General features: G+C 41.4%; 1 protein-coding gene across 1 annotated transcript in view; it reads left to right on the top strand.

The window, feature by feature from the left end:
• The first annotated feature begins 7165 nt into the window (after positions 1–7165).
• Positions 7166–26575, top strand: part of aff2 (AF4/FMR2 family, member 2) — a 211890-nt gene continuing 192480 nt past the window's right edge. Inside the window, exon 1 of the mRNA XM_054793060.1 lies at positions 7166–7384. Coding sequence (XP_054649035.1) covers positions 7332–7384 — 53 coding nt within the window. The 5' untranslated portion in view covers positions 7166–7331. The remainder of the gene's footprint in view (positions 7385–26575) is intronic.

The following is a 26575-nucleotide window of genomic DNA, read 5'->3' as shown; positions in this document are numbered from 1 at the left end:
TGCCCAAACAAAGCATCCTACGCGTTGCTGACTCACTGTCCGTGCAAAAAATTGAGTGCAACTGCTAAATAACCCGCCATGGGGCCAAAGAAAGTTGTGAGAGCCAGCAATTTGAAAAAGAAAGTGAGAAATCCTATTGAACTCAAGAAAGAACTCCTCACAAAGTACGGAGATGATGTCCGCTTGGCCGTCATAAGGGTCCTCTACTTTAGGTGTTACAATACTCAAGCCGGATACCGTTAAAAAATAGCTAAATGTGATGGAGTGAATGCATACACGCTTAAGAAGAAATACTTTCCAAAACATGCTGACAAATCGAGAACTGTGTACTGTATGGAGGTGCAGAATTTCTTTCCATCTGGTTTAAAGGCCATGAAAGACAACGTTGGACTTATTGGTGCATGGGTAAGTATCATATTTGATGGCTGTTGATGCATGCGTGAGACCTTTATTTGTTGGAGTATGTTGCCAAGCAATTCACTCATAACTTTTTTTCATAACGATCTTGTCATCGTCGCACTGCTGAAACAGGGAAAGAAGCTGAAAGGTAGAAACGTCTACACGAATGAGCATCTGACAAAATGCGATGCAGACATCGCCATGAAAGCATGCGACTTGAGGGAGCAGGGAAAGATTCAAGGTACAGTAGTACCTCGCATAACGTAAACCTCCTTTTACGTAAATTCCACTGAACATGAAGAAATTCTGTAAAGTTTTTGCATCGTATTACGTAAGAAATTCCATATAACGTAAAGCGTCAAGTCGGTGCAAGTTCAGAAATTTGATTTGAATAGCGCACGGGACAGAGAGAGGGTACACTTGGTGACGCCTTCTGATGCTTCACGCTCTCATTGGCTGATTATCGGGGCACCGCCTATGCTCTCATCTCATTGGCTGACTTATACAGTGCGTACGTGACTTTGTGTGAGAGACAGGCTTCTCCCTTCAACCTCCCTTCCTCTTCGTAGTCGCCCTTAAACTAGTTCGCATGCATTGAAATCTCGTCTTAATTTTTTTACTTTTCTTTGTGTTAACTTAATGTAAAATTACCGTAACCATGGGCGTTTCGTCCCAGGCTAGTCCTCCTCCTACTCCTACTCCTGCCTCCACTTGCGTGCTACTGATCAAGACATTGTTTTTGTTTTTCAGTTTTATTCATTTACAGTAATCTTATTTATTACCTTATTTTATATCGGAATGTTACTCTACTATGTTTATACTAACGTTTTGTTATATTTTCCCACCATATTTGGTGGACTTTGAATTTTTTGAAGGGCCAAAGCAGTGAGTTTGGGAAGATCTTGGAACGGATTAGGCAATTTACATGTATTTTACGCTTTGTATAACGTAAAAACCCTATAACGTAAACGTTCTCGGAACGGATTATTTACGTCGTAGGGGCGCCTACTGTTCTTGGAGCGCCAACTGCTAAATCTACATCAAGCTAAACAGAGGACCAGAAGAGGCCACCGTGCTTGTTGTCAAAGATATCAAGGGTCTGGATAAATATTAAAAATCACGTCACCACGACAACAAAGAAAATGGAGGATTCAACCCACAAACCCCAGTTGGAAGGATGACATTTAATAACATTTGACATCCACATTGCAAGAGCCTGCTCAACAAGAAGTACTGGAATTAGGAACTCAATTTTTCGACATTCAATGAAATTCACAATACATCACAGAGGCTTGCAGGACAGAAAGACCTGGAAGCGGCAACACTTTGCTACCCAGACCACAAACAATTGGATCGGAGAATGATATACAGTCAAACCTGTCTATAGCGGCCACCAAAGGGAAACGGCAGAAGTGGCCGCTATAGGCAGGTGGCCGTTATAGACAGGTTTGCGGCCATTTTGAAAATGTGTGCGCGCACATATTAACATGTCTGTGATTAGAAGCTTGTTGTGTTAGCAGGTACATATAATTATACTGTTACATGTTGACCAGTAGAGGGCACTGTGGGACTGCGGATAAAAGTTGTAAAGAACTACTGGGTTAATAAACCGCTGTTAATAAAGCGATTAAAGTGCATCGGCGACGTGAGTCTCTCCTTCCCCACAACAAGGGGCATTACAGTATTGACCAGTGCACATTGTCTCACACCAGGAAATAAACGGTGTCACTGTCTGCAACAAGCTCCAAAGAAGACGGCTTTTTTTATGTGGAACAGCTGACAGTTTGTGTGGATCTTGTGAATGATTGTGACTGAGCTACGACTCAGTAATTAAAGTCTACACACGACGGCTTCATTGCTTAAAAAACAAAACTTTTTTGTGCATGAAGCTTCTGCTTGAGTGGGTATTTTGGCTGCTATATGCGGTCAGATATTGACCAAGGGATACAAAATGGGTGGCCGCTGGCCGCGTTAGACAGGTGACCGCTATACACAGGGTCTATAACACGTACATTTTCTGTGGGGGATTTTTCAGTGGCCGCTATAGGCAGGTGGCCGTTCTATAAAGGTGGCCGCTAAGACAGGTTTGACTGTAGATCAGGAAAACGACAAAAGAAAAAGAAAATGTTTTTTTTTTAAATATATATATTAGACTGCTTTTATTACACAGAGGAAAAATAAAACAACATTAAACCCAACAAAAAAATAACAATTATATATATATATATATATGTATATATATCAACAGCAGAACCATGCATGCAAACTATAATAACATCAAGCAATATTTGAGTCAATACAATGAACCCTGCAAAGTAATTGCAATGTCACAAACTTGGACTGAGGCTGAGAAAAGCATGAATTTTGAGCTAGAAGGATATAAAGTGAACTACATCAAGAGGAACAATAAGACTGGAGGGAATGTTAAATGATATATTGATCTACAAACCTTAACTCAACAGGAACACATTGTTACACGTCCCTCCATCCATCTTCTATGCCACTTATCTTCACTAGGGTCCCAGGTATATGCTGGAGCCTATCCCAGCTGACTTCGGGCGAGAGGCAGGGTACACCCTGGACTTGTCGCCAGTCATTTTTTAAATATATTATTAAATTAAAATGTTATTTTAATTTCACAATATATTATATAAATTCAATAAAATTGTATTCAGTCTAAAATAATAATTAATTGTTTTGAAAAAAGTTTATAACTGCACTTTCCTGCAATAAATCTAATAAATTATTACAATGAATGTGTAATTATTACATTTTCAGTAATCAAAAAATATTCACTCCACTATTCATTTTCTTAAAAGTAATAAAAAAATATGGTTTCATTCATCCTGAACATGCATACGAGTCAAACTGGAGCACATCACATAGTACAATTGACAATTTTGCATGTCCAAAAAGGAGTAGGAAGAAGCAAAGCGTATTTAATCCTACCCCTCATCGGTTTCACATCAGTTGCAATACATTTATTCACCTCTTGTTTTTCAGGTGTACTTTGTAAGGCTACATGACAATGTAGTGCAATCATAGTCAAGGTTTATACTTACTGAAAGGAAGCTACAGACTTAATGGTTGACAGAATCGAAGGTTGATAAAGAGTGAGTACAGACCATGTACTCACCACAATGAAGAGTTAGTAGTCAGTGTAGTAGTGGTTAGATATTGTATTGTGTGTAAACAGTAGTTCAGGTCTCTTCTTCTTTGTATTTAAGTACATGTATACTTGGGGCATAGAACAGATCCTAGAATCCCGTCCTGCCATCCATTCACTCATTCAGTGTGACCTGGACCTCCAGCAGCTTGTTGCTGGTGCTGTCCTCCAGGGAGCAACCAGGAGCTCCACTTGCAGAAGTTACATGGGGAGCCTGCTACTAAAAGTGCTCTTGGGGGCCCTCTGGTGGCCACATGACTTGTAGCTGACAGTGCAACGTTCTGCTTCCATTCCATTTTGGGAGGTATGACCTGGAATTGTCTGAATTTAGAAAATGTGTTGTCTGGGAGAACAAGAGCAAAAATGGGGAAAAAGAGAACAGAAAGGCGGAAAGTAATGAGAAAAAGTTGAAATGTTGACAATTCTACGCTTTATCACCTCTATATAACCTCTTAGCCTATCAACATTGAAAAACTTTTTTTCCGTTTACAACACAAAAAATAGAAATGGCTCCCAAATCATTTGATTATCCAGTATGAGGTCCTTTGTGAAAAAAGTTTGATCTAAGGAGATTGCTGAAACTCCTAAAATTGGGTTAAGAACTTCTGAAAGGTGGAAAGACGATTGGGAAACTTTGCACAGTCTTACGAATCTCTTGACAACAATACACGATTTTAGCAAAAAATCAATGCAACTCGGTACATAAATAAATATAACACTGCAGAAGCTTGTAGAAACCATGCCACACAGCCGGTCCAATCAAATGTTACAGTGTCTGACCTTGTTGGAACATTGAATATTGTTAGTCTTTGATTTTTCCTGTAAGGGGTCACCATGGACAGTCAATCACATGCGTGTCTTGGCTTAGTTTTAAGACGGGCGCATCCTTCCCATTTATTCGGCCTCGGACTAGCAGTGGACATCTCCAATGGCTGGGTATTGGGGCCCCGCATGGGCATCTGCACAAAGGGCAGCACCATGTATCATTACACCACCACCATGTTCATTTCTGGGTGCATTAATGGGCCCTATCCAACATTATGCAATATTTCAGACATATTGTATATATATGTATATGTTTAAAATTTGAAGGCTTGAATTCACGCCTCGCCACGCAGTAGGAAGTTGTTCATTGCTCTGTGTGCATCATATGAACAAATAAGAAAGTTTGATGATTGTTTTGTGCATTAAGAGTGTTTAATCTTGAAGATTTCATTTATATTAGTGTTTCCAATCCGCATTTTCCTCGAAAATGAGGCTTTATCGTTGGTTGTATGTATTTTTGTACTTCGGATAAACTTTCCCCTTCCATTTGGTGTTAAATGAATATGCAGACGTTAAGCATAGCCATCACGAATGGACAAAAAAAGTGAAGCTTAAATTCAACCCATTGACACGGAAAGATGCCATATGTAGGATGAGTATTTATCTATTTATCAGTGCTCATGTGAAACTTTATTAAAATGAGACCTTGCATAATACACATTTTTGACCCGGAAGTACTGTAAAATTAATTCATGAACCAATTAATTATGTTGAATATTTCAAGTTAATTGAGATAAAAAGGTTTATTTTTTTTAAGCGTGTGGGAGTCGGGGGTACATGGCTTCAGATCACATGTCTGACGGGGTATGCGACTGTAAAAAGTTTGGGAACCACTGTTCTATGTCATATGTATGTACCATTTCATGAGGTCCTGTCCCTGTTTCATTTTTATGCCCCTCCTAAAACTCGAGAACGGTTGGGTACGTGAACTTCACTAGACTTCCACAAGATCTTTTGAATTTCTCACATCACAACTTCTGGGAGCACTCCTCAGTAGTGGTGTAACAAGACAGGACGATACAAGAGATTGGGTCCACGACAACGAGACGAGACAAGATTTTCACAATACCTTTAAGAAAAGTACAATGAAAAAATTTAGAAAATATGACAATATATCACAATATACCTCAAGGTCCTCAAGAACCTGGCAGCAGCCCTTGAGAGCAAGAGGGACACCATCAACTCTCTGCCCTTGAGAGCTGCCAATTCCATCTCTGTGCCAACATTCGTTCAAGAGGGACAGAAACAGCCTAACCACCCAGCTACCAAACCAGAAACTGGACAGCTAGCCATGGCCCGGGATTGGAAGATGCTAGTTGATATTGGCAAGCAACTAATCTTTCCCCCAGAGATTGCAACCACCACCCTCAGGCCAGACTTGGTGCTATGGTCCCCTTCACTAAAGGTGGTCTACATCATAGAGCTCACGGTCCCATGGAAGGATTCCACTGAAGAGGCCTACGAACGGAAGAAACTGTGCTACACAGATCTGGCAGCAGGTGCACAACAACCAGGATGGAAGGCCAAGGTCTATCCAGCTGAAGTAGGATGCAGAGGTTTTGTGGCTTCTTCTACCATCAGGCTCATGAAAGACCTTGGCATTCATGGACAGACTCTGCGACAGACAATAAGATCAGTCTCTAAAGCGGCCGAAAGAAGCAGACAGTGGCTATGGATCAAGAGCAGGGACACTTGCTGGCCTCAAAGCAGAGGGGGGCACACACCTGAGATGCCAGGTGTTGCCGATGAGCTCTCTGGAGGTGTCATGCGTCTATCAGTGGGCCTATCATTGAAACACCACGGTTGCACAGGGTGCCTACTACTCATGATTGGGCATCTATTGGCACAAACAACATTTTCCATCAAGTCCTGTGTATTTATGAACACACGTTGCCCAGGAAAACCAGGTGGGCCGCCAGGGGGTGTATTATAAAGAGGGAGGATTTGATTTGCACGCTGTTTGGTTTGCTGCCCTCTGCTGTCTTGTTTCAGCTCTGCAGAGGAACTCTCTCAAAAGCTCCTTGACTAGTGCAGCTGTAGCCCATTACTAATCAGTCTCTTCTTAAGCAGTGCTGCCTAGTCAGACCATTGCCAGATTGTTGCTAAACCTACACCAGCATCGTGCATGCGCCGTTCCTTCACGCCATATCTGCTCGTGATTCTCTATTGTCTTTTTGTCCTTGCTGCCAACTGTTACTTTGGAAATTGTTGAGCATTTTGCCTTTTTTCTCTCATTTTTGCTACTTTGTTTTTTGTTTGTACATTGTTAGCTTCCCGGTGACCTTTTGTTGTTGAGGCTGTCAAATCTGAGAGTTCACAGCCAAGAGGAGAAGAATGCAGATTTACCCTGTGCACAACTTCCCTGAAATGAACAGTATAGCTGGGCCCCTTTCAAAATTTATTTTGGCGGAGCCTCGTGGGATTCAGCTGGCTATTAAAAACATTAGCTACGGCCCTGCTTCAAGTTGCGTTGAACAAAACGTCCTCATTTATACTAACTGACTACCAAAAAAATCTATATATTTTGTAGGTGTAAATGTTTGGTGAGTCATCAGAGTTCATATCAACTAAGTTTGGTCAAATCTGTCATTGATTGTGAGGATTTGGTTCATTATAATAGACGTGACTCTTTATGGAGGAAAGATTTTTGCAGTTTCCGTCTTGTGCAGCCTTTTTCATTGTGTGTGTGTGTGTGTGTGTGCGCGCGCGCGCGCGCTCCCCCTTCATTCCCTCCCTCCACCTCTGCCTGCTTGGCTGTCAGCTTGCTTCGACCACGTAGCAGATTCCTGGCAGAGGCAGCCGCTTGTGTCTGCTCTCCCTCTCTTTCTCCGACACACACATGCACATACGCACACGCACGGTGTGTCAGTAGCCCATGTAGAACCACGTAGCAACACCAGCTTTGGATTTTCAACAAGCAAGACAGCAGCAGGAGCCGGTCATGGATCTTTTTGAACTGGACTTTTTCCGAGACTGGGAGCTAGAGCAACCATGGTGAGTACTGCGCTCATTTTATTATTATTTTTAATTAAACGCGCAAATTCGCCCCCCTGAAGCGCCGGGTTTAAGTATTCTGTTGTATTTCACGGGTGATGGAGAAGAAGCCAAAAGTGCGTCCAGCTTGGCGTTTCTCTTTCTTTGTGTTGCACACGCATACACACGCGCACGCAAACACACACGCATGTGCATGCATGCACCGGCTTTTGGAGTCTTATTATTACTGTGTGCAATGATGGAATGTGGAATGATGGACGTGGACGCCATGTAGTAACACAATCATGTGCAGCGCATTGTTAACAGGTTGCAAGTTTGCTTCTGGTGTGTAGCTACTTGAAGCGCGTGTGCTGGATGACACGATCACGTCAAGTTGTGTTGAAAGGATGAGTGAGCATCGTCGCACTTTGCTGTAGCCTTGTGGTGCTCATCAGTTGATAAGATGGCAAAAACGTCAATCAACTGAGTATGATCAAGACAAAGAATGCAAAAGTCATATAATTAGGTACACATGGCAGCCAATTGAGGAGATGAAGTAATCATAATGTAATTAATTTAACAATATGTTTATTATTATGGGTGCAAATGGACGTAATCATAGCAGCCCTTTGATTTGGCACCCATATCACCACAATAACATAATGATAATAACAGAGTTAATATTTCCACCAAATTTGTAACAAGACAAGTATTTTTTTTCTTTTTTTGGTTGCCAAAACGTTTAAAAATACTACTACTTGATTAACTGAAAGTGACAATCAAAACTAAGCATTATGATTTTTTTTAGCATGGGATTTTGCAGATGTAACTAATGTTGTGGCCAGTGGGTGCATGAGCTGATGGAGCAAAACCATACCAGCAAACAAAGGGATGCAAATTCCCTACTTGTTTCAGATATTCCCATAAATGAATGGATACACAGGCAATTGTGCATTTGTGTGGACCGTTGGAACAAAGGATTGAGTGCGATCAACGCTGGAGAGACCAGGGAGTTGTGTAAGAGTCCGTCATGCTTGCTATTACATAGCCGGCAACTGCTTTACTGTCAGCGCAAGCAAATAAAGAGCAGTTTATTAGCAGATTAACCGATGCAATCGAGCCATGAGTTTCTATGCCACTTATCCATGTGGCAATTTAAGTTTATGCAACAAAACAAAGCATGGAACTCACAGGTGCGTTTTTTTTCAGACTGTCTTTTCAGTTTAACTGAATGCATATAAGATGAGTTCCTCTTAAAATGAAGGTGAAACAGATGACATCATTTAGATCATTGAGGTCATGAATGATGGGTATGCAAAGGTAAAACAAATGTCTCCTGCAGGTGTTTAATATACAGTGGATCCCCGCACATTCCCAATTTGCCATTCATGGCACCACAAAATAGATTTTTGGCCTAAAAAAAATGTATTATTATTGTTATATTATATTTTTTTATTTATGTTTTTAATTTGTTTTTGTTTTTTCCACCATAAGTCGGAAATAATTTACATACTGTATGTGATAATACATGTAAAATGTACAGAACACATGCACCACTATTGGAAAGCCCACAATTTTTAAATGCTTATGTCTTTATGCTTCACTGATTTTGCATTTTGTTTGGCGGTCCTTGAACCCACCATCTTTGTGTGCTGTGGGAAGCAAAAGTTTCCGGCCTCAGAGTCATCACTGGAATTACAAGATGCAAGCAGTGTGGGTTATGTAGACGCTCCCTAGAGAAACGTCTTCTCTAGCCTGCTTGCCTGATAATATAATAATATAATATAATACAATTGGAATCTAATCTAATAATTATAACAGTCAGGTTTTTTTTGCAAATGAAATCTGAGAAGGGTTTGAAGGGTGGGGGGGCAAACCGTGACATTTACCGTAAATTTCAGTGTATAAGCCGCACCCACTAAATTTCGAGGATAAAACAGATTTGTACATATATAAGGCGCACCGGACTGTAAGCCGCACACGTCCACGTCATAAAATGGCGCGCATGAGTCCATGAGGACCAGACAGCTCTTTATTTGACAGGAGCCAATCATGAGCTATGAAAAACCTTTCAACGAGCTTGTCAATACATTGGAAATTGCAGGAGGTTATTACTCAATGCAACACTCATGGTGTCATCTTACAAACAACACTAAACTCATCACACAGCAACTTAACACACAAAAGGTATACATAAGGAATATGCAAACAAGCACCAATCCGAGTTTAAAATAAAAAAAAAAAACCCCAACAATTTTCAAGTTTTCCCATAATGCATTGTGTCTCAGTCACTGGAGGACATAGAAAATGGACGCATGGCTGGATGGCGCTGCAGTGCTGCCACTGTCTACCAGAGGAGCCCAGAGGGAGGCTGACATTGCAGGGCCCGGCAGGCACCAATGACTGCTCAGACACAATGCATTATGGGAAAACGTTAAAATATGTTTTTTAAAATTTTGAACTCATATTGGTGCTTGTTTGTATATTTTGTATGTATACCTTTTGAGTGTTAAGTCACTGTGCGATGAGATTAGTGTTCTTTGTACGATGACACCTTGAGTCAGAGTTATATTGAGTAATAACCTCCTGCGATTTCCAAAGTGCTCGTCGTGAGTGCACTGATAGCTTGGGATTGGCTCAAAGAAAGAGCTACCGTTTCCTCATTGACTCGAAAGCGGCACAGTAGTGAAACAATTAGTAGTAGTTTTGAAGTAAAGGAGATGAGATCTTAGCGATAAATTAGCTGCACCGCTGTGTAAGCCACAGAGTTCAAAGTTTAAGAAAACAGTAGCAGCCTATACAGTATACCAATTACGTTATTTTGCCATTCAGTGGTGGTTTTGGAACGTAACCCAAACGAAAAGTGGGGATCTACTGAAGTTCCGGCTTCTCAAGTTGTTGTGATGGTCTTTTTATTTTAGGCTGCTGTTTGCACATTGCACACAGACTGTGACATTCTGGATACATACAGTATATTGGATATATCTTTTTATATCACAGTCTGTGGCCATGCTATCTGTCAGTCAGAAGGATGGTAGAAGCAGTGTTTTATTCTGTATCAGCTCCTCTCTGGGTCAACCGGCTCCTTAACTTCATGGATCTGCGTTTTTGCTGGAAAATCTAAGCAGGGAAACGTGAAACATTCATACACACATACTGCTGTCCCTCAGCAGCCACCATGGAAGGGCCCTGGAGCAAGGTACTTAACCCCCCGCTGCTGGAGCGGAGCAGCTCAGGGCTGAACAACAAGCTCAGGGTGTCTACACGCTGCCCTTGCCCTGCCACCAGTCCATCACACAGCGGCTGACAGCTGCTCCTGATGGGAAACGGGGCTGGCACAGACAACGGCTTTATTCCTGGAAAGGGAATATGGAAATATGCATAAATGAGCAGCTTGAATGATGAACCCTGCTCGGGTGTTAACATGTGGGTGAAAGTGTGTCAGTGACTGGCGTGTGATTGCATGTGCACCGTGTGACATGAGAGCATGGACAGATCACAGTTGTGAGTCAGTGTTATTTTAATGTCCTCACAGAGGCTGGAGAAAAAGACAAAATGACAGGATGAAATTCATAGCAGAATGGGAGTACTGTCATTCCTTGCTGTAAAGATACAATGATATAAGATGCACTGATGAGATTCAATACAAGAATTGTGTCAAAAATACACCGAGTGTGTCAGTCAGTAAATCCCAGACCTCCGCCAAGGCTGAACAATCAGAAAAATGTCAGTCTGGCTCATTTTGGTCATTTGGATGATGTTGCTCACTGCTACGTGAGACATCTTCCTGAGACCAGGAAATGTGTTTAAAAATGCACCAGATTTGTGGGGTTAGGTGTCATTTACATATTATCCAATACTGGTGCCGAATCCGTACTTTAGATATGGTGCGTGTGCTTAAACGGTGCCGTAACGCGTACTTAATTTAAAGAAAAACTAACAAATTTGGTCTAAATCAGTGACTTTTTATTTTTACAGAAATGTGTGATATGAAAGTTGAACAAAATAGTAATTCAAATACTTCAATCGTAATAATAAAATGCTAATATAAATTCAACAATATGAGATAAAATCCACAACAAAATGTGCTTGTGTTGCAATGGCAATGTTCAGAATTCCGGTGTTCGTGAATGCACCCCACAGAGAACCGTGTGTCCCGTGTTGGAACACAGCAGTGCTGTTGGCGCGTTAAGGTCAGCAATCAAGCTGACCAAACACGGCACGCACCTCGTGGTGGCGTAGCAAGGGACCTGCATCGACATGAGGTGCATTCACGGACATGGGGTCATTACATTCCTGCTGGCGCTCTTACGCGAACCACCGAGTTTAGCTTCAGCCTTCGGAAGCCATTCGGCTGCATGAAATGCAAATCATCACATCAGTTTAGTTGGAATGCAAACACAGGCGAGTTTTAATCACCTACAATCATTATGGGAGCGCTCTGGCTTTATGTTTCTACAGATACAATGATTCTAATAAACTTCACGCCGGTCTGATAGGCTCCTCATGAATGGACCTGAGAAAAGTACGAGAAAAAGCATGCGTTTCTGAATTTTGTCATTTTTGTGGAGCTCGTTTTAGGACTTGAAGGGAGAAAACTTATGAAGACTCTCCTGTATTATTGTTTTGCTCAATACAGTAGACCTCCGAGTTTCGTTCCGCCAGCAGCGAAGTTTCACTTTTGTGTCTCACAGCAATTACGGACTGCTGTAGGAAATCTCAACACCTCACAAAAAACATTATCAGTGAAGCATGACTGAATGATAATGTAAGATGATCGATGAAAAGATGGAATCGGATTCACAGTGGAGCCTTTAGCCTGATCGTCAGGGTAGCGTGAAGCATAAAGACAAACTTGTACGAAATGTGAGTTAGTCCTAACAGCGGCATGTGTATGCTGTACATGTTACCTGTATTATCACCTGTTTATACAAGTATAAAGGTTTAAGTTGAATGAATGGAAGGTGAATGTTTTTTGCGCAAAAAACTGCCTATTCACAGATAAAAAAAACATATAATAATAATGCAGCAAGTATAATTTATATTTATAAAGTAGATATACAGTATATTATTATACAATTATACTTCAATAATAAATTAAAGAAAAAACCTAACATGCATATTTAAGGAGTGTGGGAGGAAACCGGATTACCCGGAGAAAACCCACACACAGGGACAACATGCAAACTCCCCACAGAGATGCCCAAACGGGCAAAAAAAACTCAGATCATCCAGATCTCCTGACTGAGTGGCCAACATGCTAACCCTGCAGCCTCGGCCAATTAGACACCCTAAATTGTCCATAGGTGTGAGTGTGAATGATTGTTTGTCTGTATGCGCCCTGCCCAGGGTGTACCCCGCCTGTAGAAAGGCTCCAGCACACCCCCGCGACCCTAGTGAGGATAAGTGGCATAGAAAATGAAAAATTTATTTTTTGACCAAAATTTGCCCATTTGTGGCACCGTGAATGCTGAATTGTGAAAGTATTTCTTAACGTAAACCACGGCCAAACCTCATAAGATAAGATAAGGTAATATATCGTTTGTCCTACACACTGTAAGGAAATGAGTGTCCCCCTACAAAGAATTTCTCCCTTTGCTTTCCGCATAATATAAAAAGTAATATAAAAAATGGGGCTGTGGGGTGGTTTGGTTTATTGTTGGCGGGTGTGAGAGGCAGGGGGACTGTACTCTTTAAATGACTTCAAGGTTGGCAGGTCTGTTAGTGTCTTCATTCATGCTTGAACAATGCTGGTGTAAGCAACTCACGCAGTTTGTACAGATAAATGCATTAATATTACAGGTTCTCAAGAACTCTTCTGAGAACGTCTGATATAGAGTTAGAGAGGCAATGTGCAAATAGAATGTGTGCAAATAGAATGTGTGCCAAGTATGGCAATTAGGGCTGAGGTAGTAAGTCATAGCATGGGTTTAATCTGTTTAAAGGTCTGTTGGCTGGTCATTTTTGCCTTTCAGCTCAGCTCCTTCGTTCTACATTCCTACCCTCACCTATGGTCATGAACTTTGGTAGTGACCAAAAGGACAAGATTGCAGGTACAAGAGGCCGAAATGAGTTTTCTCTGTAGGGTGGCTGGGTTCTCCCTTAGAGATAAGGTGAGAAACACTGTCATCCGGGAGAAACTCAGAGTACAACGGCTGCTCTTCCGCATTGAGTGGAGCCAGATGAGGTGGCTCGGGCATCTGGTCAAGATGCCTCCCAGACACCTCCCTGGGGAGGTGTTGACGGCATGTCCGGCCAATGGGATACCTCAGGGAAACCCTAGAACAGTTGGAGAGACTATGTCTCTCAACTGGCCTGGGAACACCTTGGAATACGCCGGGAGGAGCTGGACGAAGTAACCGGGAGAGGGAAGTCTGAGCTTCCCTACTTAGGCGACCCAACCTCAGATAATCGTTACAAGCTGAATGGATGGATGGAAGCCTGGGGGCTGATGGAAAGAAGGCGTTCCTCAGTCTGGAAGGCCTGCATTTCACACAGAACCTTCGGTCTGAGGGTAAGAATGTGAACAGTCCATGCTGGGGGTGGGTGGGTTCTTTGAGAATGGAGCTCTTGGGCACTCTGTGTGAAGAGAAGGCTGTGGAGTTCTGGGGATGTTCTCAGCAGTCTCCATCACTCTGTGATGGTGTTTGCGTTCAATTGCAGTGCATTCAGCCGGTTAAGATGCTCTACACAATACAGCTGTAACAAACTTCCTCAGGAAGTAGATTCACTGCTGAGTCCTCCTTAAGTGTCCAGCTGAGGTTCTCACTGATGTGGACACCAAGACACTTGAAGCTGCACATTCTGTCCACTTCAGGTTCCTGAATAAACAGTGCCCACTATCATCTTCTTGGTCTCGTCCGTGTTGAGGGCGAGGTTGTTGTTTTTGCCCAATGTCACCAGACCGGCCACCTCCCTCCTATACGCCAGCGATGCATCCGATCACTGTGGCGTCACCTGCAAACGTTAGGATGACGTTGGAGGCAACACAGTCATATACTGTATGAATAGTGTGTATAGAACGGGGCTGAAGACACAACACTGTGGGGTGCCAATGTTTGTTGCTGTGGTGGCTGAAGGTCGGTTTCCAACCCTGAGAAGCCAGTCACGTGGGCGTGGGGTGTTCAAGTGCAGATAGTTTGTGGCAGATAACTGTGCTGCAGACAATAAAGAGCAACCTGATGTAGGTGTCTTTATATTTCATGTGGGAGAGGGAGATGTGGACGGCAACAGAGATGCTGCTTCAAATACAGGCCAGCATTACTCTCTCCAGGCACTCATGAGTGACAGAGCTCACGCTGATTCACATAATCTATGCACAGGAAAACAATGCATGCCTGTAATCCAGTGTCATTTACCACTAATTGATAACAGGCACACTCTTAACTGTTTACTCTCTCGACACATCAGACGTGTAGGAGGTGAAAGAAACATTTCCCAAAGCTGCTTCTCCCGCTGCTTCTTCCACATTAATGATACTCAAAGGATGAAATGCAGAGAAATAAAAATAATTTGGTGACAGTCTCACAGTAATGGAAGCAGACGCCAGCACAGTGAGCTGGAAGATGAAACGTTTCAGGAAACACAAGACTACATCTCAACTGCGCCGTGCTATAGTCACATTTTAAGGTGTGTGCTGTGCACACAGTCGGAAGGAGACGACATTTTGGCACCCGTATCAAAGTTAATTACCTTCGGTATTGTTTTCACACTTGTTTGTTGTGTTATTAGTTATTTATTAAGCAGAATTATGCAAAAACTACAGCACTTACTTTCATGAAGCTTTGTGGATGGTTGGCACTGGATACTTAATCAGAGAATTGCCACTTCACTTAACGAGCTATGCCATGGAGTTGTCTGCACTGCATCACACCAAGAGCTGTTCATGATATTTTCACCTCGCGATGGAGCTAAATAAGGCCGTCAAAATAATGTAAATCAGCATATTGTTAAATTAATACCACAAAACGTATTGTATCGTATTTATAAAAACAGATTTCTATCTATACAGCTCTTGTATTGTGCCCCGTCAGTGTATATTTTGTGTGATTGTGCATGACGTGGCTCAGGTGGTTGCTGGTTCGATCCTCGGTCCTCGTGTAATATCAGCTATCGTTCAAATTACAGCATTTTTTGTCCGCTAACTACTCCCACATTTCTCTACAGCTTCAAACCATTCCATCATCAAAATGTTCAGCTCATTCAGGACATGTAGGCTATCTATTAGGACTCCTTTCCATAATTCTATATTTTTGGTGACATTTTTCCCATTAAAATATTGATATTGATATTGATGAATATGAAATATTGGCTTAAAGGATTGTGTCCTGAGTGAACAATGGCAATTGACGAGGGGGGGGGGGGCGCTCTGGAGTTAAATCTAATCTAATAAGTACAACAGTACTTATCAGAAATCAGAAAACATCGATGTCAACGTCGCAGGAGGGTTTTTAAAGAGGAGGAGCGAGACGCGTGTCAAAAATAGATATTTAAGGGCATATCGTTCACTTTTCATTTTTCGCCATTCCTTAGGGACTCGCGGCGACCTACTGTAATTGTGTAAGGAAGGAAATGGAGCTGATACATCTCCTTAGTGAGTGTGCACTTAACTAATATCCTTTAACCAAATCTGGGAGGGCCTTTGAGCACATTTGATGTCACTGCTGAGTCAGTCTTAATAGATGATATCATGGACGGAACTTTCCAAGATTAAAAGGAGAACAACTCAGCCGCTCCTTAGGTGGACTGGAGAAGCAGATTTGTCTTGTGGATTTTCCTCACATTTTACAATACTTATTTCCTACATCAAAGAAGCTGCTCGCTCTCTTTATCGCCCACACAGTAAAAAGTTAGCGACTCAATTGATGTGTGCTATATTTGACGGTGGATTTTCTTTTCAAGGAAAAAAAAAATATATATATATATGAAAGAGAAAACAATGGAGAAGCCCCCCACGCATTTGTTAAATGTGAACGAACCCAACAGTGGGAGTTATTTCCGACCACTCTTCATCCTCCTCTCATCTCACTACTTGTCTCAGCATCTTGCATGGGGATCTGGAGGCTTTGTATGATTTTAATAAGGCTTCCGTTGCATGTAGCCTGCTCCTGACATCATGTACATGGCTAATTGTGGCAGTGCAATCAGGAAGAGGTGGTGGTAGATGTTAATTGATGTTGATTGGGATAGTGTGAATAAATTAGGTAGGTAATTAGATAATTGATGACATCACAATGGGTTTCCAGCTGTGAGTTTTGCGGTTGAAGCCAGATTGCTGTTATCGCTGCTTGAAGAAATTGTTTACGTTTATCACAATAAAGATCAGTGTTTAAAAGTCGCCTCCATCCCTGCGAACGAGGAGATAAGTCTATAATAGATCAACATAGAACCCATTTACAGTCCGTATATTCGATGTCCAGTCTCACATTCCTTCAGTCAATCTGCCTTTCAATTCTTCCAAGCTCTCAATCAACACGGCCACACGTGCAAGCTCCAAATCATTCATCACGCTGAAATTTGTACCCCCGCTTCGTGATCAGCCTCTGTTTGCCAAAGCGGCCCCACTTGATGCTACTTCACACTAACATCGCCAGTGACTCAGAGGCTGTGAAAGGAAGCTGTGTCTGGTCCCGAATGTGCCAAGAATTTCACAGACAACACTGAAAGAAGGTTCTATCTGGAAAGAAAAACAGTCCACTTTGTCTCATACATGTGGTGCAATTATCCAACAAGCCCATGCATCACCTGGAGTCCATCTGGGAAGAAAAAGCTGCAAGACACGCAGTTACATGAAGACAACCTTATGGATAACAGCACTGGCCCACGGAGACATTATTGTGACTATGATAAATAGTGTTGAGCAAATTACTTTAAAAAAGTTACATTCCCATAAAAAATAATTGAATTAGTAACTGAATTACTCCTTCCTAAATTTAATGAGTTACCTGGGAAAGTAATTATCTTTTTGAAACCTTCTAATATTTAAAAGATTTCGGATTTGTCAGTTCTTCACTAGATTTGTCGCTAATTGAATATTTAGAGGGGTCTGATGGCTCGCTTTGCTACGAGTTAGTTCTTCAATCTCACCTTCTTCATCAAAAGTGCAAGGTTATTTTCACTTTTTTTTTTTTTTTTTTTTTTGCCCAGGCATAGACCCGCGACCCACTGAAAACGGGTCCACCAGTTGAGAATCATTATCAAGATGTTCATAAGCGAGGGCGAACAGGTGGCGCTAAATCTATTTGTGGCGGTCCGAATGCATTTGTGGCGCCCACTGAAGTTACAGCATGTGCCGTCACAGAATATCTCACTCCTGTCATGACAAACGAGATCACCTGTTATTGTAATTTCCTGTTTCTGTAACTGGTAGCACCCGATGTTATCGGCAAGGCGTTGATTAGATATGGCTTAGATTGGTATTGTTGTTTTATTCCATACGTTGTTGTGTCTTTGGCAATAGAATGCTTCAATATTCATCCCTAAAGTGATGATTTATTTGAAGTGGCCCAAAGACAGTGGAAGATGCAATCAGAAGTGTGCAGCATCAGGGAGGCCTCATCACCACCATTTGCACCCCAGCAGGGAGGACCATGTGTTATGCCTCGTGTTCCCAAAGCTTTGAAAGGCGTTCACTCATTAGTTACTTACATGATAATACCTCAGCAGCGCAGTCGTTGGAGCAGACCTGGTTTAATACCTCATGAGCAGCCTTTCTCATCCGTTAAAGAAGTCAATTTGGGTGTGAGCTAACACCCACACCTCTGTAATATCATGGGATCATGATGTCACTTAAATTGAAATAAATGTGGACGTGGTAATCATGTCATGTATTTAATTTTGTTTACTAAAATAGCAGATGGACCACAACCACAATTGGAGTGGATCATCAGCAGATGTTCCTTAATACCCGTGCTGTTCCTTTAAAATAAACAGTAAAAGACCTCATCTAATTCACAATAACTCATGTCTTTGCATAATGAGGTGTCTTAAAAAATGATTATGTACTGGAAACATTCTGCTGTACAAAGATCTTTGACGTACGGTAAATGCTTTGTCAATAGATATGACCTATTGCCTTGTAACTATCATTTAGACCAGTGGCCAAACAGCATGCATATTACGGTTCTTCAGAACATGAACGGTTCTTCAGAACATGCCCACTCCTTGCTGCCAGAGACCTGGCAGCGCTTCCTCTTACACAGCGTGACTGGGAGTGCTTCTGCCTTCTCAGCATGCTAAAGTTGTGTGTTTAGAATGAACATATTTGTTGTTTATTGTTCCCCGTACTACTAGTATAGCGATGTGTCGGTCGCAAAAGAATCGGCAAATGAACGACAGTCTTTGAGGGCTTTTTTTTCCTCGTCTTTGTCTCTGTTAAGGGCAAATGTCATTGGTCAAGATGTGTGGCAACGTCTCTGTGTCCCCACTGAGCAGGGGAGGGGCGGGGTTAAACACACACAGCACGCGGAGGAGGAGGTTTTGCATGCCAGTCTTCAGTAAAGACACAATTGTTGCCTGGATTCTCCTTTTTCTTTTTCTTTTGCACTTTTTAATTTATGTTTTGTTGTGTGGTGTTTTGTTGACGTTGTGTTGTGTTGTTGAATTGTAAATGGTTAGAAATTTGCATGCAGAGATTTGACCTTGTTTATCGAAATGGGTCTTTGTTTTTGTATTTTATACTACATTATATTTTTTGTACCTCTTTATTGATTAAAATAAAGCCATTTATATTACATGTATAAACATCCATCCATCCATTTTCTATGCCGCTTATCCTCATTAGGGTCGTGGGGGTATGCTGGAGACTATCCCAGCTACCTTCGGGCGAGAGGCGGGGTACACCCTGGACTGGTCGCCAGCCATTCGCAGGCACCATTCACACTCACATTCACAGTTTAGAGCCGCGAGTTAACATTTCTGGAATGTGGGAGGAAACCGGAGTACCCGGGGAGAACATACAAACTTCACACAGAGATGCCCAACGGAGATTCTGAGATTCCAGATCTTCCCGATCTCCTGACTGTGTGGCCAACATGCTAACCACTAGGCCATCAAACATTTGATATTCCATATTTTTTACATTAGTAAATCATTTTACACAATACACATAACTTGGTAATGAATTAATTTAAGACAACAAAAAATCGGAAGAGCCACTTGGGAGCCGAAAGAGCAAAGAACTGTCTCTCTAAAAAGAGCCGGAATTTGCATTACTATGCTAGTAGTAGTTACTGTATGTCTGTTTACTTGCCTGTTACATGTTGTGCTGCCATTTTTCTGTTTGCAGCGTGGTTGTTGGTGTTCTGTCTAGTGACCCCCATTCATTTTACTGTGTGACAAGATCACAGCAAGTTCAGTATACATTGCTTGTCCAGCTCATTTCAGCAAGCTGAAGTGTCTCTGACCATTCCTTGTGGGACTCAAGTTCGCCACTACAGCATAAAAAATATTATATATTATTTGTAATTATGTCTTATATTGTTAGATTTGTTGAAAGCAAATGGTAAATGAGCAAAAATTCCATTTATAGTTCATGGCGCCGGACATGACGAACTAGCTCAGAGCTCACCCTCATTTCCGAAAGTGACGTACTGGGGGGGTAGTATGTTCAGCTACACAAACATAGCGGTGTACGAGACAGAGGATGCTTACAGTGTTTACAGCGAAGATTTGGGTGATGTGTCAATAGTTTTTAAGGAAGAAGAAACATTTGGAGATTGAATTGAGAACTTGCAAAACATGGACTTACGCCTCAAAAGACAAAGATGGAGATTTGTCGCCTTCAAGACACAGAATGGGGAGTGTAAAATTATTCTGGAGTTGCTTATTCTTAATTTTTTTTTTTTTTTAAATTGGGGTTTTTATAGCCTGTTTGTATACAGTATGTGGCCGCACGTCGACGATGTATATGTGGCTGCGCCTGGCCCCCACAGTAAACATCCATCCATCCATCATTTTCTATGCCACTTATCCTCATTAGGGTCGCAGGGGTATCCCAGCTGACTTTGGGCGAGAGGCGGGGTACACCCTGAACTGGTCGCCAGCCAATCGCAGGGCACATATAGACAAACAACTCAACAGACTCCCATTCATACCTATGGACAATTTAGAGTCACCAATTAACCTAACATGCATGTTTTTGGAATGTGGGAGGAAACCGGAGTACCCGGAGAAAACCCACGCACGGCTGGGGAGAACATGCAAACTCCACACAGAGATGCCAGCGGAGATTCGAACCCAAGTGTTCCCGATCTTCTGACTGTGTGGCCAACATGCTAACCACTAGGACACCGTGTGGCCCCACAGTAAACATATCGTTGACAAAAGATGTTTATATAACATGTATAATGCTTTGAAGCCTTGGTGCTATCGTGGAATAGTGTTTAGAACACATTATGCAAACAAGACAAGACAAACAAGACTCACTCTCTTGTGCCAATTTTGACGTAGTGTTCGTTCTTTGTTGTTTTTTTGTTTTTTTTTTACTGTGTACCGGCGGAATAGCATCCTTTTTCAAAATGCTTTTTGTAAAGGTGTTCTTTGGAAGCAGCCATCAGTGAAATGATGACTGCAAAGGACGGAACTTGAGGTGGGCGTCGTCCATCTGTCTCTCGTTCTCTGCACTTGCTTTGTCCATTGTTGTCTCAAACCTTCGTCTTTTGGAGAAAAAAACAAACAAACAAACTTACAGTATCACTTGGATACTGTGAGTATCCAAGCACATCCAGCAACAACGCTACATTTTTGCATGACTACAATTTTAGTGAAAAATGTACTGAATCAAGTCGACAAACTACATGGAGAAGCGTTTGTTTACTCTGCTTTCGCTGAGCAGTACAGTGTTAGCCCCAGTACCTCACTTCGGGAAATGACGCTGAGCTGCGAGGTAGTTTGTCATGGCTAGCGGCATGAACTGTAAATGTAATTATTGGCTTTCAACAAATCAAACAATGTAGAACATAATTACAAGTAGTATACAATATATTGAAGCGAAGTTGATAAATCATGCCATGCACCCTTTAGTATGAATATAAGACGCCCAGGGTGTTGCACTTTTAACATATTTTGACCCACATTAAAAGCTACCACAAAATTAATTTGCAACATGAATCATCTTAAAACCAGAAGTGGGAGAAAGCCTGTGTTTCGCAAGTAAATCTCACAACTTTAATCTCAGGTCTTGAGTCAAATGTCAGCCGTGCAAGTACAAGTCAACACAAAACCGGTCGAGTCAAGTTCAAAATCATAGGATTCTTTTTTTTTTTTTTTAATTTTTTTTAGTCCAAGTCATAATCAGTGTTTAGTGTCTCCCAAATAAAATGCTGTTTTAACAATGTGACGGTCTATTCAATTTTACAAATACAATAAGTACATTTTTAATTGTTTTGTTTTAAATAAAATATGACCAGTGTGACAAGGCTTAGTCACAGAAAAAGAGTGCTGACATAGCCTTCAGGGTTTAGTCAGTGCATGCAAATGTGAAACACACCCTCGTTGTTTGGTCATAAATCTGACTGGACATTAATAGATGCATTCAGTGAGGCAGATCCTATGGGAAAATGTGTTGTCTTGCTGAAAATGACATAATAATGATCACATTACAATACTTTGAATGGGGACACATTTTACTCAACACATTCACTAGAAACCTCAAGCATGTTCAAGTCACCAGACTGAAGTCCAAGTCAAGTCGCGTGTCATTGATGTCACAGTCCAGGTGGAGTTGCAAGTATTTGGTGATATTGTCAAGTGAAGTCCAAAATCATCAAAATTGTGACTTGAGTCTCACTCAAGTCCAAGTCGTGTGACTCGAGTCCACACCTGTGCTGAAAACTATTGTTTTGCACCATGAGGTCATTGTTAATACAAAATTCTTATCCGGTAGGAATCATACTACAGAGGAAACAACATGCAGTCATCCATTTTAATGCCTGGTACAACGAAAGCTACATTTGTTTGGACAAATATAATGATGATAACAAATATAGCTCATAAAAGTTTAATTTAAGGGCTGATATCGAGCAACTTCCATGTTTGTTTTTAATAATAACCAAAATCACTTAAGTTCTTACATGAATAGCTATAGCATTGTACTGCCAAACAATTTAACTCTCATGAGGTATTTTTGTTGTCAGCATTGTATTTGTCCAAACAAATGTACCTTTAGTTGTATCAGGCATTAAAATGAACAAGAAACCGAAGAAACAAGGGTGGTCTAATCATTTTTTCCATGACTGTATCTGACCTCTGACCTGTATTATACAGGATGCTGAACTTGACTCTCGGTCAAGGGCACAAGAGAACACACAAAAAAAGTTGAAGTCCAAAGACCAAACAAAAAATCTCCTGTGAGAAAAAGCATCCAACCGAACAGCATCATAAACAGCCTCTTTAAACATAAACTGCTAAGCTAAAAGTGCAGAATAAGGTAAACGCAGCACTTTTAGATTATGCTCATACCATAAACACTTTTATTAGGCAATTTAGGCGTCTCTAAAAGTTTAAGAACACATCAGATGCATAGACTGTTTTACAAATGGCATTAACTCATTACTGAAAAATGACCCATGTGTTAAATATTTCCAGAGTTTGTCAATTATTCTACACAAATAATATCAATAAACCTACAGTAAGAATGGGATATGGAGTACGCCGATTTAATCAGCATCTCTGGTACTTTTTATTTAAATAATAATAATAGTAGAACTGAATATAGAACAAAAATAGATTCATGTTTTCATGTCAAGCCCTGCAATTGTATCTTGTTTGTTAAATCCCAAAATATTAGACCAAATGTTCCTTCAACATGTTTTTAATTTAATTGACAAAATCAAAATGAATAATAACAAATTTACAGTAAATGTGCAAGCAATGGTTAGTGTCGACAACTGCGCATGTCGACGTTAGTGTGCTCCGCTGTACACACCGCACATTTCAAACATGTCAGAGTGGACAAACCAGTCAATTTCCTCATTAAGAGCCCTGATATGGATTCACTGGATGAGGAAATGAGCAGCGTGCCTGGTTCTGAAAGGGGTACTTGTGTGGACCAGCCCACTCATAATATTTGTATAGCGGTAATGGATGGAAACTCTTAACATTTCCAGAACATTATGTTGGAAATTGGACTATCGAAGAACACATTTATAGTCATTGTTGAACAGTTGGCGAATGCAGTATGTACCAGACACGTCTGTGAACAACCTCAGTCATTCAGGTCATTTTATTCCCAGGGCATTGAATTCATTGCAGCTGGACTGGTAAGGTTGTCAGCTGTAGTCTGACTGACTGTCCTATCTAGTCCTGAGCACGAACTGACAGCCCTAGTCTAAGTAGAGCGGACTAGTTTCGTCAGGCTATAGTTGTCGTCTAAGACAAATTGAACAGTCCAGTTGCAATCAAGTCAATGTCCTGACATTAGCTAGAACAGCTGTTGTCTGACTAGACTAGTCAGCTCTAGTCAGACTAGCTGTCTGACTAACTCTAGTCAGGGTAGAGCTGTCCTATCTAGTTGTGAGCATAAATGGATGAAGCCTGCTGAAGCGTCTTCTAAGACAACCTGAACGGTCTATTTGTGATTGATTCAATGCTCTGACACTGGGTAGGACAGCTCTAGTTTGACTAGCTCTAGTTTGACTAATGAGAGATGAACATCTTCTAAGACAACATGAACAGTCCGCTTGCAATTAGGGGTGTTCACGAGACGAGACGATACATGAGATTGGGTCTACAATAACGAGACAAGACAAGATTTTAACATTATTTTTGAGAAAAGTACCATGAAAAAACATATATACTGTATATACATATATACTATACATATTTACTGTATATATGTTAGGAGTGTCATGATACAGGTACATTTTGAAATATTTTCTAACTGCATACCTTAGCATGATGCTTTAAACTGCTGAACTTCTTTCCAAAAATGTAAACAAAAATTTAAAAAAAATGACAATTCCAGCTTCTACTACTAATCATTTATGTTGATGTGTAGTTAAATGTTAAAACATTTAAAATAGATTGTAGTAGATTAGCTCTTATGTTTACACTAAAAGAACTACAGTTCCCATGATGCTGATGAGTGCGGAAGCAGGAGGCAGGTCCAAATTAGACTGTACTATCACATACAGTATTTAGATAGGAGTCATTTGCAGATTGTGTTTTGATCTGACAGCTCTTTAGTAACTTTGATCAAATGTAGAATTACTACAGCTTCTGCTTGGACGTGTAACACAGCTGCTGCTGTTGAAGTTTGACAAAAAAAGAAAAACAGTCACACACGATGGGAAGGCAGAGCGCAGGTAGGATTGCAAGGATTATAGTGTGTGTAAAGCACTTAATGTGCGGTTCCAATCCTGCCTGATGCACTGCCACCTCCATATTACGTGTATTATCATTCACAGTGTCAGTGCTGTAGCTCACAGTCTGATAGATTTCTGGCTGCCCTCTTCCCGCGAGAAAGCTTTTCTCTAAACGAGAAATATCTTCATGTTTTCATCTCACAAGATCTCATGACACCCCTACTTTGCAATCGATCCAATGCCCTGAGACTAGATAGGTCAGCTCTAGTCAAAGCAGAGCTGTCCTATGTATTGTAGTTGTGAGCATGAACTGATGACGCCTGCTCGGGTGAGTGGTGAAATGTCCTCTAAGACAACTTGAACGGTCCAGCTGCGATCGATTGACTGCCCTGAGAATACAGCGACCTGGATGAATGCAAATATTCACAGGCATGTCTGGTACATACTACATTCTCCAGCTGTTCAATAATGACTATAAATGTGTTCTTCAGTCGATTCCGTGCCCTGAGAATATGTACTAGACAAAAATTAGACCCAAAACCTGAGTGGTGAGTCTGTTATCAATCACATCCTATCATCAGCCAATCAAAACGCACATCAGCTACTTGTAGTAGAGTTTCCCACTGTGCTGTGTTTGACTTTGAAAGTCACATAGAGCAAGAGAGCCTTGCAGGACTGCACAGTATAAACAGTTTCAAATTTAGACTAAAATAATAAAAGTGAACGTGAAAGCAGCGAGACAGAGAGAGAAAAGCGGCGGCGACACAGAGACGGCAAGGGGCTAATGACGTAGCTTTTCTAGCTGAGGCCAATTTACTGTGAGGTTTCCAAAGGTCATCTCCTACACGGAGGCCTGTCTGTGACAAATTACATTATTTACACCGACTAGAAAGAGGAAGGGGGAGTCGGAGAAAGACGGAAGGGGTGGTGGGGTGTGGATGGGGGTGGGGGTGATATTTGACAGTAATTGCTTCACATGGTTAACACAAGAACCCTCAAGACATTTGGCAAGATTCTCCTAATGATGCTCCCATCAAACACAGCAGCCACATTTCTGACGATGGGATCACAATGTCCTACAAGCCATCGAGATGTTTCAAATTCATTCATTTGAATATTTGAATGTTGGAGCGCACTTTGGTTTCCTTACACTCTTAAAGGGTCCCTGACGTGATTAATTAACTTAAATATATCATATATTGTTTGTAGTTATGTTCTACATTGCTCAAATTTTGAAAGCAAACGGTCAATTTGCAAAAATTACATTTATAGTTCATGGCGCCAGTCATGACAAACAAGCTTGCAGCTCAGCCCCATTTGTGACGTCATCAGGGGAACACCTCTCAGCCAAAAGAGAGTAAACAAACGCTTCTCGAGGTAGATTGTCGATTTGGTTCAGTATGTTTTTCATTAAAATAGCAGTCATGCCAAAGTGTGGTGTTGTTGCTGGATGTTCACAGTATCCAACTGATACTGTAAGTTTGTTGTTTTTCCAAAAGACGAAGGTTTAAGACAACAATGGAAAAAGCAAGTGCAGAGAACGAGAGACGGATGGACGCCCGCCTCGAGTTCTGTCCTTTGCAGTGATCATTTCACTGATGGCTGCTTTGAAGGAACACTTTTACCAAAAACATTTGTCTTGAGTACTGTATGAATGCATTTTGAAAAAGGATGCTATTCTGCTGGTACACGGGGGAAAAAAAACAACACAACGAAGCTCGACCATGACGTCAAAGTTGGCATGAGAGAGTAAGTCATGTCTTGTTTACATAATGTCTTCTAAACACCATTCCATGATAGCGACAAGGCTGCAAAACATCATACATGTTATATAAACATCTTTTGACAGCGATATGTTTACTGTGGGGGCCGGGGGTGTGGACGGCGGCTGTGACGACGACGGCTGCAA

The sequence above is a fragment of the Dunckerocampus dactyliophorus genome, chromosome 11, assembly GCF_027744805.1.
Source record: "Dunckerocampus dactyliophorus isolate RoL2022-P2 chromosome 11, RoL_Ddac_1.1, whole genome shotgun sequence".
NCBI classification, from domain to species: Eukaryota; Metazoa; Chordata; class Actinopteri; order Syngnathiformes; family Syngnathidae; genus Dunckerocampus; species Dunckerocampus dactyliophorus.
This window is presented reverse-complemented; position numbering and strand designations above follow the sequence as displayed.